Source organism: Agelaius phoeniceus, chromosome 6 (assembly GCF_051311805.1).
Source record: "Agelaius phoeniceus isolate bAgePho1 chromosome 6, bAgePho1.hap1, whole genome shotgun sequence".
In the NCBI taxonomy this organism is placed as follows: domain Eukaryota; kingdom Metazoa; phylum Chordata; class Aves; order Passeriformes; family Icteridae; genus Agelaius; species Agelaius phoeniceus.
The window spans coordinates 32,464,108-32,480,303 of record NC_135270.1 but is presented as its reverse complement, the minus strand read 5'-3'; the positions used below and the strand labels follow the sequence as shown (position 1 = coordinate 32,480,303).

The window sequence follows — 16,196 nt, the reverse complement described above, 5'->3', positions numbered from 1 at the left end:
CTTCCCCAGCTCCGCTGCCCTCCTCTGGAGCCATCCCAGCCCCTCAGTGTCATTGTAGGGACAGCGGGGCCCAGAGGGCACACAGGACTCGAGGTGTGGCCACACCAGTGCCAAGCGCAGGGCAGGCAGTGATCACTGCCACACTGTTGCTGATGCCAAGGTGCCATCGGCCTTTTGGGCCGCCTGGGGACCTGCTGGCTCACGTTCAGATGCTGTCAGCCAGCACCTCCAGCACCTTCTCCACTAGGCAGCTTTCCAGCCACTCTTGCCCAGCCTCTGGAGCTGCATGGGAGTGTTGTGACCCAAGTGCAGGACCTTTGCTTTCTGTAGCAAGTGAGGAAAAAGCAACTGATCCCAGGCTGAAAGGGTGTTCAGCAGACACCTGCGCTACATGAACCATGTGAGTTGGCTCTACAGCCTCTTGAGGAACATCCTTCTCTCAGGACACAGAGCAGACACAGGAACAGCTTTGTGCCATAGTGCTAGGCTGGTTTGTCCTGCTGTTCTTAAACTTAGCAGCCGCTCATGCTGTTCTTGGGGCAGTTCACCAGTTTCCTAACACCAGCTAGCCCCATCCCTCTTGAACACACAGGCTGTCATTTGACAACACATTAAAATATCAGTCTGGTTTTGAAGGGCTTTTAAGCCCAGGAATCATTCCAGCAAAATGTGACCAAACCTCCTATTTTGTGAAATCGTGGGCTGTACTGTAGCTGCACAACTACCTGTGTTGTGGGCTGCTGAGTTCCAGGGCACAGTGGGCAGCAAATCTGTAAATTAGCTTAGCACACAAGCAAATAAATAAAGTAACAGGGAGCAGCTTTGGCAAGCACATTGCAAAGACATGCAAGCAATACTCATGCAGCCACCACAGGTCTGACAGAATGAGATGGAGCTAATAAAACCTGGTGAACCCAAGCTGTGCCTGCATCTGTGGTGCAATTAATCTGTGACACGAACAATCTGCCTGCAGATAACTGTAAGCTGACTTTATGTGCAAATTTAACAACTCACAATAATTAATACTTACAGACAGATTGAAAAAAATATCATTACTACTTGGCAGCACATAACAAATACCATTACAACTCACAAGTGTGAACATCATGCATTAATAATTATGAGACAGCAAAGTCATGATACTGTACATATGCATTTTAATTTTATAATTTAGTTTTGATGTCCCTATTATTATCATCTCTTATGATAGACAATGAACATAAATTATGTTACCATAGCACACAGAAGTCCCACTCACAGGCTCTATTAGCCTGAGTGATACACAGATAGATGACGAAAGGTAGTCCAGCAAGTGTTAATGCAGACCTATGAAACAAAAGAGGATAGAGAATGACGAGATCACAAGAACAGCCAATATGCCAAGAAGAGATCTTTGCATACTAATAAGTCAACTGTTGTCAACTTTATAGACATCACAGCCCATTAGGGAGGGAAGGCTTTGCATGATCAAACAGTGCTTTTTATTAATAAATTATTAAGAAATTATGTAGTTTCCGTAATGTATTATCAGTATTTCTCCAACCCATATCAGTTTAAACCAAGAACATCTGTGTCACAACAACTACAATAACAACAGCAACAACAATTTCTACTTCTCCTGCTGCTCTGAAGTCTGCAATCCACATGGCGTAGTTCGAGCAGTCTTTCTTCCTATTTGCTAATGTTAGGGAACGTAAGAGACCTGAGAGGAGGGACACTTGCTATCTATGGTAAAGACAAAGCATTACAGGCCACAGCATCTATACAATTTCCAGTCTTCCCTCTTCTGAAGCAAGTGCCATTTCTGGCAAAAAAAGGCAGAAAGTTGAAACAATCTGTAGTTGTTCTACATGGCTGCTCAAACCCAGGTGTTAGACAAATGTAGTTTGTAAAGGTTTATTCCTGTACCTGATATTCATAGCTGTGCCTTTTTAAGACCATCTCTAGCCTTAGCTGATATCATGCAAAAGCCCAAGGCCAGTGCTGGCCCTCGCCAGTGCTACATCGCAGCCAGGCAGCAGCTACATCTACACCTGGCCTCCTATCTCCTCAATCCTGGCTCAGATCCTGACTCAGATCTGCTGGCTGGGCTTCCTGGCTTGCTCTCAGACATGCCTCATCACTCCAGACTTGCTGTGCAAGCACTGCACCATCACTGTCTCTCTCCTTCTCATGAACCCAATGTGCTTCTCCACATCCTGCTGCTTCTTGGTCAGCCTCAGCTCCACCTGCTGTGGCATTGTCCTCACTGTCCCTCACAGAGTGAACAGCCCTCATTGTTCCCTGAGATTGCCACACTAAACCCACTGCCACACTGCCATGCTTGAAAATTTAGTCACATGGAGCTTTTAATGCACAGAACAACTTTGTTCTGTCCACAGAAAAAGAAGCATAAGACGTGAAGTAAGAAACAGATTCCTCTCTCACAGCTCAGTTACCTACCACAGCCATGCAGCTGCTCCACTCACCTTTGTTTCACATGAAATGAATTCCTACCCTTCAAATTTTTGTGAAGATTTGTAAAGCCAGTGCACCAGCTATCAAGACAGCTCTGACTCGGAGGAGATCTTTCCAGAATGCAGAACCAAGATGAAATGTCCTTCTTTGCATAAGACTAATTAGAACTGCTGTGGCACTTCAGCTCTTCTTGGCTGCTAGACTGGCTCTGGAGGTTGGAGAGAGGGAGAGAGCCAAGCATACAGATGGTCAACATGCATGTATTATGATTGTTGCTAGTCTGCAAGGTCTATACATGAATTAGAATCCTGTTGAATTAGGCTCAGTGTATAAGCAGAATACAAATGCAGAAAAGTTTAAATATAAAATGGGAGATGATAGACACACACAGATGGAGGAGAACCATTCTGAGAAGTATGATAGGCAGAAGTCTCAGTATATCAGGAAACTTACCATTATCCAGTTTCATCACAAAAAGAAATCACCATTTAAGCAGGGTTTGAAGTAGAAACATGATACACTTCTGTGGATGTTTAGGAGACCTGGGGAAGAAAGTGAAGGAAACAGTAAAAGCAAATAAGAATCATAGAATTGTAGAATAATCAAGGCTGGAAGAGGCCTGTAAAATCAAGTCCAGAATGCAGAACTACCACTGTAGCCCCTAAACCACTAAACTGGTGCCAGGTCCAGACACCTCTTAAACACCTCTAAGGCTGGACAAAGAGGACAATGATAGAAAATTACATGCTTTTCTGAAAGGTCAACTGGTGCCTGTAAAAAATTCTATTCAGCTGGTGAGAGACAGGACACAACTTCTTGGTACAAAAGTCAGATGTGGGAAAGAGATAGTCTGTAAAAGCTTGCAGTTAATAAAAGGCACTTCCCAAGACCAAAGAAAACAATGTTCTGAGAGTTAGGATGAAAGATGAAAACACAGAGAAGTGGTGTGGATGGATAGGGAGGACCATATAATAGAGATCTGATGTAGAGAGAATCTTGAAGACTTAGAAATGGACTTTAATAGGTGATTCATGTGATAATTTTAGCTGAACCTATGTCTGCTTTGAAAAAGAGATCATTCCAGTTTTATACAGGCTAAAAGACCAGTAGAAAAATCTGTTAATAATTTAGCTTTCATTTCTGACTTTAAAAACTGAATACTATTTGACTATTTAAAAATTACACAGTTTAGTGAGACTAAGTGTTGAGTAAGTGATTAGCATCACCTGATGTGATGGAATTACTAAAAACCCAGCAGGTATCTTTGAAAGAAATTTTGCCTAATGCAGGTTCACTGGCACAAGAAACAGCAGTGAGGAATGTAGAAAGCAATGGATGTCAGTGGCATGTATACATTAATAGAGTGGTCCTGTTTTCACCTTTTGCTGCACATGCAAGTGTTATTTTAAACTGGTATTTGAAATGGGTTGTTAAATTTGCATTTTTTACCAGAACCAATCTTCTGGTTCTTCCTCTGCAGTTTACTCTTCTGTATCCTCAATCCTACCATTCACTCATCCAAAGTACCCAGACTGTACTTCAATGCTTAACCCCATCAGTCTTCTCTGTTCTAAGATCTCTCAATTGAGTTTTGTCCACAAACATCTTCTTGGCCTCGCCTGCTTCATTCGCTCAAAGATTGCCCTCCATTGCCTCAAGCACTTCTAACACCTATTTGTTTCTTGCTGTCACCATGCCAGTGTGGCTCCTAACTCCCATGCACCCCCAGTATTCGCTTACTCTTTTTCTGTTGTTGGTGACTTTTAGAATTTTTTCAAAGATAATTCCTGAAACCTTGGCATGCATTTTAAATACTGTAGGAAACAACACAGTGACTCACTGTCTTACTGCAAAACCTTAAATGTCTGTGTTTGAGAATATGTAGAGGGTTCCTAAGATACTCAAAATGTAAGAGCTGGGGTGGTTGACTGTCTTATGAAATAATAGTTAGATTGCATTTTGAAATGTCATAAAATGCCAGAGCACATTGTCCTAGGATGTACCTTTGTGTGTTTTAGTTATGTTCACAATTGTAGAAATAGCAATCAAAATGTGAAAAGAGAACACAAATAATGTGATAAGTTGTTTCACAAGTGTTTTCATAGTAACTAACGGAAATGTGTGCTATTGAGCTACTTAAATTTTCTGGTTTTTTTTCCTTTGATCTTTACAGCTATCTCCAAAAGGATGCTTCTGAGTACAGAAAGCATTATGCAACAGTGCTAAGGTCCTGATGACAATACACCAAGGACAAGAATGGAAGTCAATTTATTCAGCAATTCTACTGTTGTAAACAGTTCCTCCATCAACCACAAGCAGTTAGAAGGGCATAGCCTCTGGGAAGTCATTACTATTGCCACTGTAACTGCAATTGTAAGCTTAATAACCATAGTGGGAAATATTCTTGTAATGATATCTTTTAAGGTCAACAGTCAGCTCAAAACTGTCAACAATTATTACTTGCTCAGCCTTGCCTGTGCAGATCTCATCATTGGGATATTTTCTATGAACCTTTATACATCCTATATACTCATAGGCCATTGGACTCTTGGAAGCCTCGCCTGTGACCTGTGGCTAGCACTGGACTATGTAGCTAGCAATGCCTCAGTAATGAACCTCCTAGTCATCAGTTTTGACAGATATTTTTCCATCACAAGGCCTTTAACTTACAGGGCCAAACGCACACCCAAAAGAGCTGGCATCATGATTGGTATGGCTTGGCTGATTTCCTTCATGTTGTGGGCACCTGTAATCTTGTGCTGGCAGTATTTCGTGGGTGAACGAACAGTACCACCTGAAGAGTGCCAGATACAGTTTCTATATGAACCCATTATTACCTTTGGTACTGCAATTGCTGCTTTTTACATTCCAGTGTCTGTGATGACCATTCTGTACTGCCGCATTTACAAAGAGACCGAGAAACGCACCAAGGACCTCGCTGAACTGCAGGGCTCAGAGTCTGTGGCAGAGTATGAGACAATAAAGCCTCAGAAAACTCTCCTGAAGTCTTGCTTCAGTTGCAAGCAACAAAACTTAGTCAAAAGAGAGGGGTGTCAGGCTTCGTGGTCCTCATCTAGCCGAAGTACGTCAGCTACGGCGAAGGCCTCCCAGGCAGCCAATACTTGCATGGACTGGGCCAAGGCTGACCAGTTAACCACCTGCAGCAGCTACGCCTCCTCCGAAGACGAGGATAAACTTGCCACTGACCCAGTTTTCCAAGTAACTTACAAAAGTCCATCTAAAAGTAAGGCAGAAGAGTATAATGAGACTACAGATGTTGTTGTCAAAGACCAACCTGAAGAAAGTGATTTTGAGAACCAGAAATACTTTTTGTCACCTACCAAAGAACACGTACAAAAAAGTAAAAAATGTGTGGCCTATAAATTCCGTTTGGTGGTTAAGGCTGATGGCACTCAGGAAGCCAACAATGGTTGCCGAAAAGTAAAAATAACTCCTTGTTCTGCTGCTCTGTCAAAGGACCCTTCCATCAAAAGCATGGATCCAAATATAAATAACCAAATCACCAAAAGGAAACGCATGGTTCTTATAAAGGAACGCAAAGCGGCACAGACTTTAAGTGCCATTCTTTTGGCTTTTATCATCACTTGGACTCCCTATAATATCATGGTTTTGATCTCCACATTTTGCTCTGACTGCATCCCCCTGACACTGTGGCACCTTGGATATTGGCTATGCTATGTGAACAGTACTGTTAACCCCATGTGTTATGCTCTCTGTAATAAAACTTTCAGGAAGACTTTTAAGATGCTGCTTTTTTGCCAGTGGAAGAAGAAAAAAGTGGAAGAGAAACTCTACTGGCAGGGCAATACCAGACTGCCATAATTGTTCTTGTATAAGAAATAAGGAGATATATAGATATTGATGTAACCTAACAAATTCTGTATTTTCAAAGCTATTGCTGTTGTGTCTAGTGGTTAAAAAAATCCGCTGAAAAGTTAAATTTTGCATGAAAGTAGTGTGCTTGGGATAAAAATGTCAGTGGCTGCTATGAGCAACACAGGTTGCTTTTGACTATGCAGTAGAATTGCATTACAATTATTATGTTTGGTGTCTTATGTCCTTTCTTTCAGCCTGAGAATAAGTGGAGTAAATATAAACTACTAGAAATTAGACTGGGATGATCATCCAGTTATCAGGTTAGGTCATTCAGTCTGTCTCCTTGTAGAGCAGAACTGTTTCTTCCTATAGTTCTTTGCAGTGTATTGTTTGTTTAGTTTTCAGTGTTCCAAGCAATGCAGCCTGTGCTACCTCTGTTTTGAGGCTTTACCATCAGCTGTTGAGATGAAACAAGGACTATCAAAAGGGTAAATGCTGTCATCCCCAATACTAAGTGGTTAGGGAGATTCATAACACTCCAAGTGAACACACACATTATAGGAGGACATAATACTGAGAAAATTTCTACTTTAAGGATGACTCTTGTGGAGACTTAGGAAGGGCTTGTAGTGGAAGGGCTTATAGTGGAAGAAATAGATATTGTATTTTGTACATGAAGGAGCCAGTCCCAATATCAGTTCCATCCTGCAAGTCACCGTCATTTTCAAAAATGGTGACACCTCTGAAATTCTCCAGTTCCCAGTACCTCTGAAGGAAATTATAAAATTTTATTCAACAGTGACAAGGATACAAATCAGAACTGACTGTAAGGCATAATGGACACAGTCTATCTACAACACAAGAAAAGTCTTTTTTGCAATCTCCTTTGTTGCACTACACCTTGCTTCAAAAGTTTCCATAACATTTACCTATATATAGTGAGAGAACTGGTATCCTTTAAAGAGGAAAGATTTTTTAAGCAACTTTTTTATGTTTCTGTAAAACTATTAAAAACACTTTGAATTCTTTGTCATTAAGTAGCTTTACAAGTACTAGTCAACATCAGGTGCTTGGAAATATGAGTTATCTTCAGGCACTCTCTTTTGGTCCAGCAAAACCACATCTGCTACAGATGTGGCTGAAGTCAACACCCCTGGTGACTGTGGCTGCTGGGACTGGCTTGTACTGGCCTAGTTATGAGCTAAGACTGACCATTGGCTGAGATTAGAGAGGGCTTTTGGTGCCAAAGCTGAGCTGTCTGTGCCTTCCTGATGTCTGTGTTAGACTGGCAGGAGCCCTGCAGCACTGACCGAGTGAGTGGGTAAGCAAGGGGCTGCCTTCAGCAGAAGGCTTTTGGCATGGAGCTGGTGACCTCCCTGTGGTGGGAACAAACAAGAAGCTTCAGAAAAGGTCCTGAGAAAACAAAATTAACAGCAGCAGGAGTCATGAGGTGTGGAAGTACTAAAGAAAAATGTTTATGAAGGAATGAGAAAGATATGTACACAAAGTTCAAATTCAGTTCTAGCATTTCTATCAAAATTCTGGGTGAGATACTTTGGAATATTAGTTTGAGACAATTTTCATATTAAATCTACTGATCACTTTAGCAGGACATTGCAGTGGTGACATTGGCCAGTTGCACATTTCAGGGATTGTATAAGTCATCGTGAATGTACCATTGCTCTCAGTGAAAATGTTTGCATAACATATTAAGTTATCATACCATCAGAATGTTCTCCTACAGATAGATAAATCCTCCATGTCAACAATCACAGTACAAGTGATTAACATTTTTTTAGCCCCAGTGTCCACAGGGGAAAATTTTGTCAGTGAAAGATTAGCAGTGTATAATGCAAAAATATGTTCTCTAATGCCACATGATTGATTTTGTAACACACCATACTGGGCCTCTTATTTTGTAGGTGCATTAGCATATGGTTACTTATGAAAGGAAAGCAGAGGACTTTATAAAAACTCTTTCATCAGCTTTGTTCTGTCACTGTCCAGAGCTTTTCCTGTGTACAGTAACTTTGTACAAATTAGTTGTTAGAGTGGGTTTATTTCATATTACATCAGACCAGCCATTCAGTAAACTATGTTTAATTTTTAGCAAATGAATGTGTCTCTCTGGGGGCACAAGCTGTACTTAAAGACAAAATTTATGAGGTAGTAACAGTTCATGCTAGCTGCACTGTTATTGCTGAAATGAAGCATTGGCTCTTACTGGAATTAAATGGACTATTTTTTGTTGGTTTTGAAGTCTGTTAATCAAGAATGTTCTGTAAATGTTTATGGACTCTCTGCTCAGTAAATGTATTAGAATACACAGTGATGGATGCAACAATGTTGGTTCAATGTAATTGTGAAATATGTGCACAAATTATGCTGCTAGCACCTAACCATGTGAGAGATTACATGGCCACACATGAGTACATTGTAAATATCAAGAATTATATTAAGAGGTGTGCGTTACTTTATTGTTATGTAGGATGCTTTTTCTTAAAAAAAAATCAAAACCTCAAAAGGACAAATGTGGTCCTCATCAGAGTATCTGTTAGTACTTGATTGTACTTTGTACCTTTTTAAGAAGTGTTGTAGGACTTCTGCAGTGTAAGACAATCTTGTTATCTTGTTATCTGTCCTTTTAATGACATTTTTACTGATCCTGTAATTGATTATTGTCATGGACTAATGAAATGCTTTTTGTAAAACTACATTTTGGTTTCACATAATTTCATACACATACATCTATATAGATATGTATGTATTGTCAATATAGATGCATAAATACACATCCCTAACTAAGCTTTTCAGAGACCCAGTGCCTTTTATATTTTAAAGTATTGAATTTTCCCACAAAACAGGGGTATGATTTTGGTCTCTTCCTTTTCATATATGCCAGCACCCCTACATATTCCAGATCCCCATAATTTATCAACCAACATTCATTTTTTGCAAATATGATTTATGTGTGTAGATAAATGTAATGCTCCTGCAGCTGCTGAGTAGTCAGTGGCTTCTCTGTTTTGAAACACAGGCTAAACCTTAACTCTAGAAAATGATACAGTGTCTTTTCACTTCACTACTTCGCTTCACCCCCAGCAAGTCAGTAAGAGGCCACTGTGTTTCTTACGTGGTCTCCCCCAAATCTCCATTACTGCCTTTTGAACTCCCTAAGAAATATTCTTACACAAACATTTGACAATTGAGTGTCATAAAATCTTGAGCTTTAATAAGCTTCTTGTTTATGATTTTATTAATAGTTACCCCATAAGTAGTTAAAACAATTTAAAATTGATAACATCATGTTGTGAAACAGGAGATAATCTATGCTTACTAGTGGTTTCAGAAAGGGATGGTGTTACAATTGTTTTTTCCATCTTGGTAAATGTATTTTTTTACTATTAAGGAATTCAGTCTTTGTTACACTCAGTAAAAACACTGCCTTTTACTCAGTATTTTTGCCATTGGTCACTAAATGTCACTAGTTTCTTCATGTATCTGCTGATACACCGAAGTCAGTCCTCCTCAAATAAACCAAACATTTCAAATCCTTCAGAAGTTTTCTTCTCAGCAAGGTCCTCCTCCAGACCCTGGTTGCTGATGGCTTCTGTTTCAGTAGACCTCTTAAGCTGGGGAGGCTTTTACTGAATTCCTGGTTAACATGCCGAGATAGACGCTGAAATATCTTTTAATCCTTACATGCAGCAGCAACCTAGACGTAGTGGAGGTCAGATAGTTGTTTTTAGTGTGTGCTGTCCATAAGGCCTCCTTTAGTGTGCAATTCATCAGGTGGCTATAGGAGGAAGAGTGGAGAGAGGGTACAGTGGAGGATTCCAGCTGTGGAACACAGCTGGATTCAGCTCTGTAGCCCCCCACTCTGACTGTGGCCTGATGCCTTCTGAAACACAAAAGACATGGGAGTGACTAAAGGACTGTTTGTTAATTCTAGTAGGAGAAAATCAGGCCATAGAGCTAATGTTGTCAATTTTTTGATACAGCGTATTGCATCAATAAATTAACAACATGAGTCAGTTAGCCCCTAAAACCACTCTGTCATATTTTAAATCTATGGTTATACATAAAAAATAAGGTTACCTGGAAGTCTGTAAAGTCAGAAACAAAAGCAAGCACTTTCTCATATGAAAACTGAATTATTTTAAAAGACAAATAGTGAACAAATTCTGAATTGATTAATGTGGTATTGGATGTGAAAGTGTGCTTACATTTCCTGCAGTTGACAGTACAAATGCAGAGAAATGCAAAGTAGGAGAGGTGAAAAAAACTATTTCACTGCTATTGTTAGGAGATTGCATGGTGAAGTGGAACATGCCTCCCATTCACAGGTGCTTAGAGCTGGAACCTTCTGCTCTAGATCTTGTCATACTTACTCATTTTGGAAGGCTATTTATTTGACCAAATAAATTTGTTTCCACATCTACTTCTGGGAAGACTCTCCTTCTTTCCCATAGTGCAGGAGGCAGTAAAATCAGGAAACGCTGAGAGAAACTATAGGAGAAATGTGATTGGCAAAAGAACTTAGGAGGGGTAGAATAGAAACCCCCATGTTTCAGTCTGTGATTTCACTGATCCAGTGATGAAGGCCAGATGCCGTCAGCATTGTTCTGGGTATCTGGTGATCAAGGTTCAGCAACAGAAGAAAATAAAATCTGTTTAGTTAAGATAGTCTTTTGCTAGGGAATTATGAAGTAAAGTTTAGTCTACTTCTAAAGGTTCCACACTGGTGGATGCTCTAGAATACTCTTACTTATTTTCATCCAGTAGTTAGTCCCTAACCCAGCCACCGTGGTAATTTCTGTCCATAGTTCTGTTAGAGGTGTGAAATGTAGCTCAGTCCCTGAGCTCTATTAAATGCTTCAGGTTTTTTGCTAGTAGACATCTTGTTATGAGTTTTTATTACATTTTAAATCTAATTTTTTTACTGGAATTCAATGCATAGGTTTGTAGGGCTAGTTAAAGTATTAACTAGAGTCCCTCCAGCCCTGGGCAGCTGGCTTTGGTCTGCTGGTGCCCAAGTTATTCATACAGCTTGTTTGCAGAGTCCTTACCTCCAAAATCCTCTAAGACAAGCTCAGGGTGTGCTGCAGAGCAGGTTGCCTGCCTTTGATGGTCAGATGCAGCTGTGAACTCTCCCTTCCATGTTACTGTTATTAAAACACATTTTTGGGAAGGTGTGTGAACATCTGGCTAAATGGCCATGAATTCTAACAAAAGCTAACAAAATGTAATATGTGAGACTGGCAGCACTCAGGTGATTTTCTTGTATCCTCATCACATCTTTGGATAGAATTATGATAGAATTATAGAGATGGAATTATGCAGAACCCACGTTAAATTGACTCAATGATATAAACTCAGTTCAGGTACTAACCATTTCTTCTCCTATCACACTTCTGTCTTTGAGCACAGATTCAGGGGGAAAAAAATCAGATGCTGCAAAATTGGCATGCATGCTGTGTTGGCCTCACCCATATCACATAGCTGTGTCTCATTCTGAAAATGCTGCAGTGCATCAAGAAAACTAAAAATTTCTTTCTTGGCTTTTCTGCTTCCAAAATAGTTTCTCAAGCAATCAAGACAGTTTTGGTCAGGACACAATAGAATTTATTTTCTGAAGCAATTTTCGTGAAAATTATAAATAGCATTTTAAATTAAAAAGCAGGAATTTGACAGGATCTGTTGATGGAATTTCTTTAGCTGAAATATCTAAAAAACCACACATGATAATCTAATTATTATTCTGACATTTGGCAAATGCAACAATAAAAACTCTTCAGTTGTCATTCAGTTATTCCAATGATACAGAACTGTGTAACAAGGTCTTCAAGGTTATAAAAATTTAAATAATTTTGTTTATTGTTTTAAAACAGAATAATTTATAATCAAATTGTATTTTATTTTATAATTAGAAAAAAGGCACTGTTTAATTGGTGTCAATGTTGAGTACTAAAACAATTGAAATTATTGAATGTGAAATAAAGGCAGCATTCTCTTTTTTTCTCACAGTGGTATTAAAAAAAGAAAAAAGCTGAAGCTTTTTTAGAACAGGGAGAAGTAACAGTCAAAAAATGGTAAATAAAGTGGAGTCATCTTCAGGGTAAAAATGGAGGAATAAATAAACAATTGCAATATCAATTGATCTTTTCAAAAATGTATTCACAGAGTTTCCAGGGGGAAAAATTCAGAGGGTTTGTAAGCTTTGGATCAGGGGCTTTAAATGGGAAAGCTGGGAATCCCATTAGTGCTGAGTGCTCTGAAATGAAGGCAGGAAAAAAAAGCCTGTGCTGAATACTTCACTGTATATGGGATCATTAAAAAGTAGAGATAAAAGAAGAGTCAATGAAGGGGGAAAGAAGCCATGGGACATGAGGTTAATTCCAACTTTAAATATTAAAATACCATTCACTAAAGTTAGAAAGAAAAGGTCTGTTGGAGTCCTATGGTACACAATACACTTCAGTGTGCATTTTGTAAACGTAGGTATTTAACTGGAAATTTCCTCCCTGCACGATATATGAAGATGTGCAATTATAGATGTGCAATCAATCATGAACATTGACACCAGAACAAAACCTTCTGAAATGCATTTTTATTCATGTATATCTTGTACAAGACATCACATACTGCATTTCATATCGGACTTGTCTTATGGCTAAAATAGTATAAAATTAATTATTTAAATCTTCTGGTTATTTAAATCTTGTGGTAAAGGCCTCAGTTTCTGACAGTTTCTCACTTGTGTGGTTGGAAAATTTCTGTGACTTGTCCCAGTACTGGACAATATGTCAACATAAAGCCCCTAGAGATGCCCAATTTAACTTTCCAGCTGTGGTTACTTAGGGGTATTACTAAGTCAGTGAGTTCACTTCAGTCACTTGAGAAATAGTCCATGTTCCTGTCAAATACTCATGGCTTGTCTACAGTTCAACTTTCTGACAGGGGCAGGCCTTGGTAGGGTACGACTGGTGGTGCTCGATGGGTTTGACCATCATCCATGCAAACTTGCAGGGCTGTTGCTTGCTGCAGTCTCTTTGCCAGTATATCACATTCCTGCGGTTCAGGTTTGCCCCAGCACAGGCATCGTACCACCAGCCTCCCCCAGGAATGCCATTGAGCTCCAGCTTGGCACAATTCATAAAGTAATTGTCATTGTCTCTGTCCTTGGTGGTGAACTTCTGGTTGTCATGGAGGTAAGCTTCTGTGTCCAGGGTCAGAGCATCAGTGGCGTTGCCTTTGTAAAGACCAACCCTGATTCGATACTGAGACTCCTCCCCCTCAATCAGGAATGGCTCATACTGTCCCCATTTGACTTCAGCATTTAGATTCACAAGTTTAACTCCAAGTATATATTGCACTGAGCTGCCAGTTAACTGGTGCATGTATTCATTTCCTAACCAGTGGTTCTCATCAACAGAGCCAAATCCATATTTGTAGTCCTGCCAAGTCCTGTCAAAGTCGACAGTGCTGTTGGCTGTAATATGCTGGATTACTGTCCAGCCACCATCCTGCATATTACAAAAGACAACAATTGGTTCTTCTTTTGGTTGGATGATGTAAAGGCCATCTCTGGAATTTCCTTTGGAGTGCTTTAAAATCTCAAAACAATCCCTAGGATAGTCTGAGTAAAAAAAAAAAAAAAAAAAAAAAAAAAAAGAAAAAACAATCACACACAAAAAAATTAAAGTAAATTCTGTTCAAATAGTAAATTTCAGAAATCTAACTCTGTTCTTTAGAGTGACTGAATGACTCTCTTTAGACTGGAAGCTGACTGACTTCATTGCAGCTGATGGCCATTTATTCAGCTAAAGGGGGAAGATTTCTGGGAGGAACGTGCAGGAAATATTCAGAAATTCAAAAAATGGTTTGTTACTCTGTCATACAACAGAAGTATGATTTTGTATTTATGACAGAAATGTGGTTGAAAAGCCAAAAACTGTGTACATTCCTTTTCCACCAGTGTTCTTCCAGATTGAGTACTCAGCAAGTCTGCAATTCCCTGTGCCATCTGTAGGACAATTCATAGCTAGACCTAGTCTTTTCCTCAATGAACAAATTAATTTCTCTTGAACCAATTTATACTTCAGGCACCTCTAACATCCTTGTGTTAAATTCTGAAATGCATGCCATGTTTTCATTGATATAAGGGAGGTATTAAAGCATATTTCTTGTTAACATAAAGCTTATAAACATCTGAGGATTTTCATAGGATGAATTCTTTTCCCTCAAACACCAGGCTAAATTTTATCATGGATTTGCAGTCAGGACTACAGTTCTGTTCAGTGCTGAATACCAGCATCAGGAAGATGGGTGAAACTGCTTTTCCATTTTATTGCTCATCCAGTAAACTCAGAGGGTAACAAAAATGGCATATAAGGCTTGGGTTGACCCTCTCTATTGGGCTAAAATATTTACTGGTGTTTTTAAATGTAACATATTTATAAGAAAACTTCTTGCTCTAGTATAATATCAAGCATTTCTGAGACTGCAGCACAGTGCTCTGAATTTTACAATTGATTCTCAGGCTTCTTAAGAGCCAGAACATAATTTATTTAAATATACATTTACATATGTATGAACTTATAGAGAGAGAATTCCTTTTGTAGAGAAGGATGGTATTCATTGTTCTGTTACTCAGAAATATATTTATGAATTGCAATCACTCACTTCTCCATAGAGTTGAAAGGCATGTCCTTATGTCATTAGACTGTAAAATATTTGTAATTTGTATTTAATAAAAACTTGATAATTTTATTATCTCTGTGAGAAAAGTTCAGTAAAAATTACATTTTCCTGGTAGACATAACCTACCTGACTCCAAATATGATGCCATGATATTATAGAAGGATTATTAAAGTAATTTATATGGTGATGTCCAAGCCAGCAATACACACAGTGAACCTCACAATTGCCCTTCTCAGTGATCATTATAGAACAGCTTCTACAGACAGGTTCAGGACTTTGTGGCAGGACACGTTCATATTGCAAATTATTCTTCCAGGGCTAGCTTTGGTACATGTTGGTTGGAAAATGTTACAGCAAAGCAATAAAGTAATACACAGAACATGTCCAAATCACTGGCTGCCTTCATGAGTACCTTTCTGATGGGCATTCCCCAGTCTCTCATAATCTCTCTGGGGGAGGAGGTGGGCATTAGCCAGGACCACTGCCTCTTTGGAGCCCAGGGACACAGTGCACTGAGAGAGCAAGAGCAGCACGAGTCCTGCTGAGCTCCTCAGTCCCATCTTCCTTCTGCGTCACTCCGCCTGCAGCAATACAGAGCTGAAACACAGATTGGAGCTGAAAATGGCAATATTTATGACTTCTAGTGCAAAAGTCCTGAAGGAGAAAGCTTTTAAAATACTGAGCTTCAATACAGAAAGCCTCTGTCAAAGTTGGCTTCTCCCATTTTTGAAGGATCTCTCCTTTCCTGATGTCTCATTTCTGGCAAATCATTCATTTCTCTGACACAGAGTGCTGTGCTGAATCACTTAGAACATCTCTCACCTTGTGCCATGCTAGGCAATGAAACATAATGCAATTTTGAGTGTGGCAAAAAGCCATCAAGAGTAATGTAATGACTAAAGAAAAAGCACAACTTTTAATTATCAGAGTTGAATTTTTCTTATTCCCTGAATCCAAACTATAGTGAAATAGAGACATCAATGGTCAAAGAGACAGAAGCAGTAACATTAGCTCTGCTGGCTGTCTGTAGTTCAAACAGTACTCAGACACTAGGCTTTCCTAGTGCTGGAAAGGTTTCCATGCACTGGAGAACTCACTTAACCTGAACTATGCTATTTTGTGAATTTCTATCTACAGCTTGAAGTAACAGGTCACAAGTTTCAATTAGATTTTTTAAAAAAAGTTCAGTAGACAAAGCA

At 39.4% G+C, this 16,196-nt stretch overlaps 2 protein-coding genes across 2 annotated transcripts in view; one reads left to right on the top strand and one right to left on the bottom strand.

Annotated features, from left to right (window-relative positions):
- CHRM5 (cholinergic receptor muscarinic 5) overlaps positions 1–10,731 on the top strand; it is a 49,800-nt gene extending 39,069 nt beyond the window's left edge. The window contains exon 3 of the mRNA XM_077180354.1: positions 4,631–10,731. Within this exon, the coding sequence (XP_077036469.1) occupies positions 4,714–6,300 (1,587 nt within the window). The 5' untranslated portion in view covers positions 4,631–4,713 and the 3' untranslated portion in view covers positions 6,301–10,731. The remainder of the gene's footprint in view (positions 1–4,630) is intronic.
- Positions 10,732–12,962: 2,231 nt separating this feature from the next.
- LOC129122269 (fibrinogen-like protein 1-like protein) lies at positions 12,963–15,630 on the bottom strand. The gene is made up of 2 exons (XM_054635949.2): positions 15,410–15,630; positions 12,963–13,933 (listed from the first exon to the last, which is right to left on the bottom strand). Exons 1-2 carry the CDS (start codon positions 15,555–15,557, stop codon positions 13,233–13,235), a joined length of 849 nt encoding a protein of 282 aa, XP_054491924.1. The 5' UTR covers positions 15,558–15,630; the 3' UTR covers positions 12,963–13,232.
- Positions 15,631–16,196: the final 566 nt, after the last annotated feature.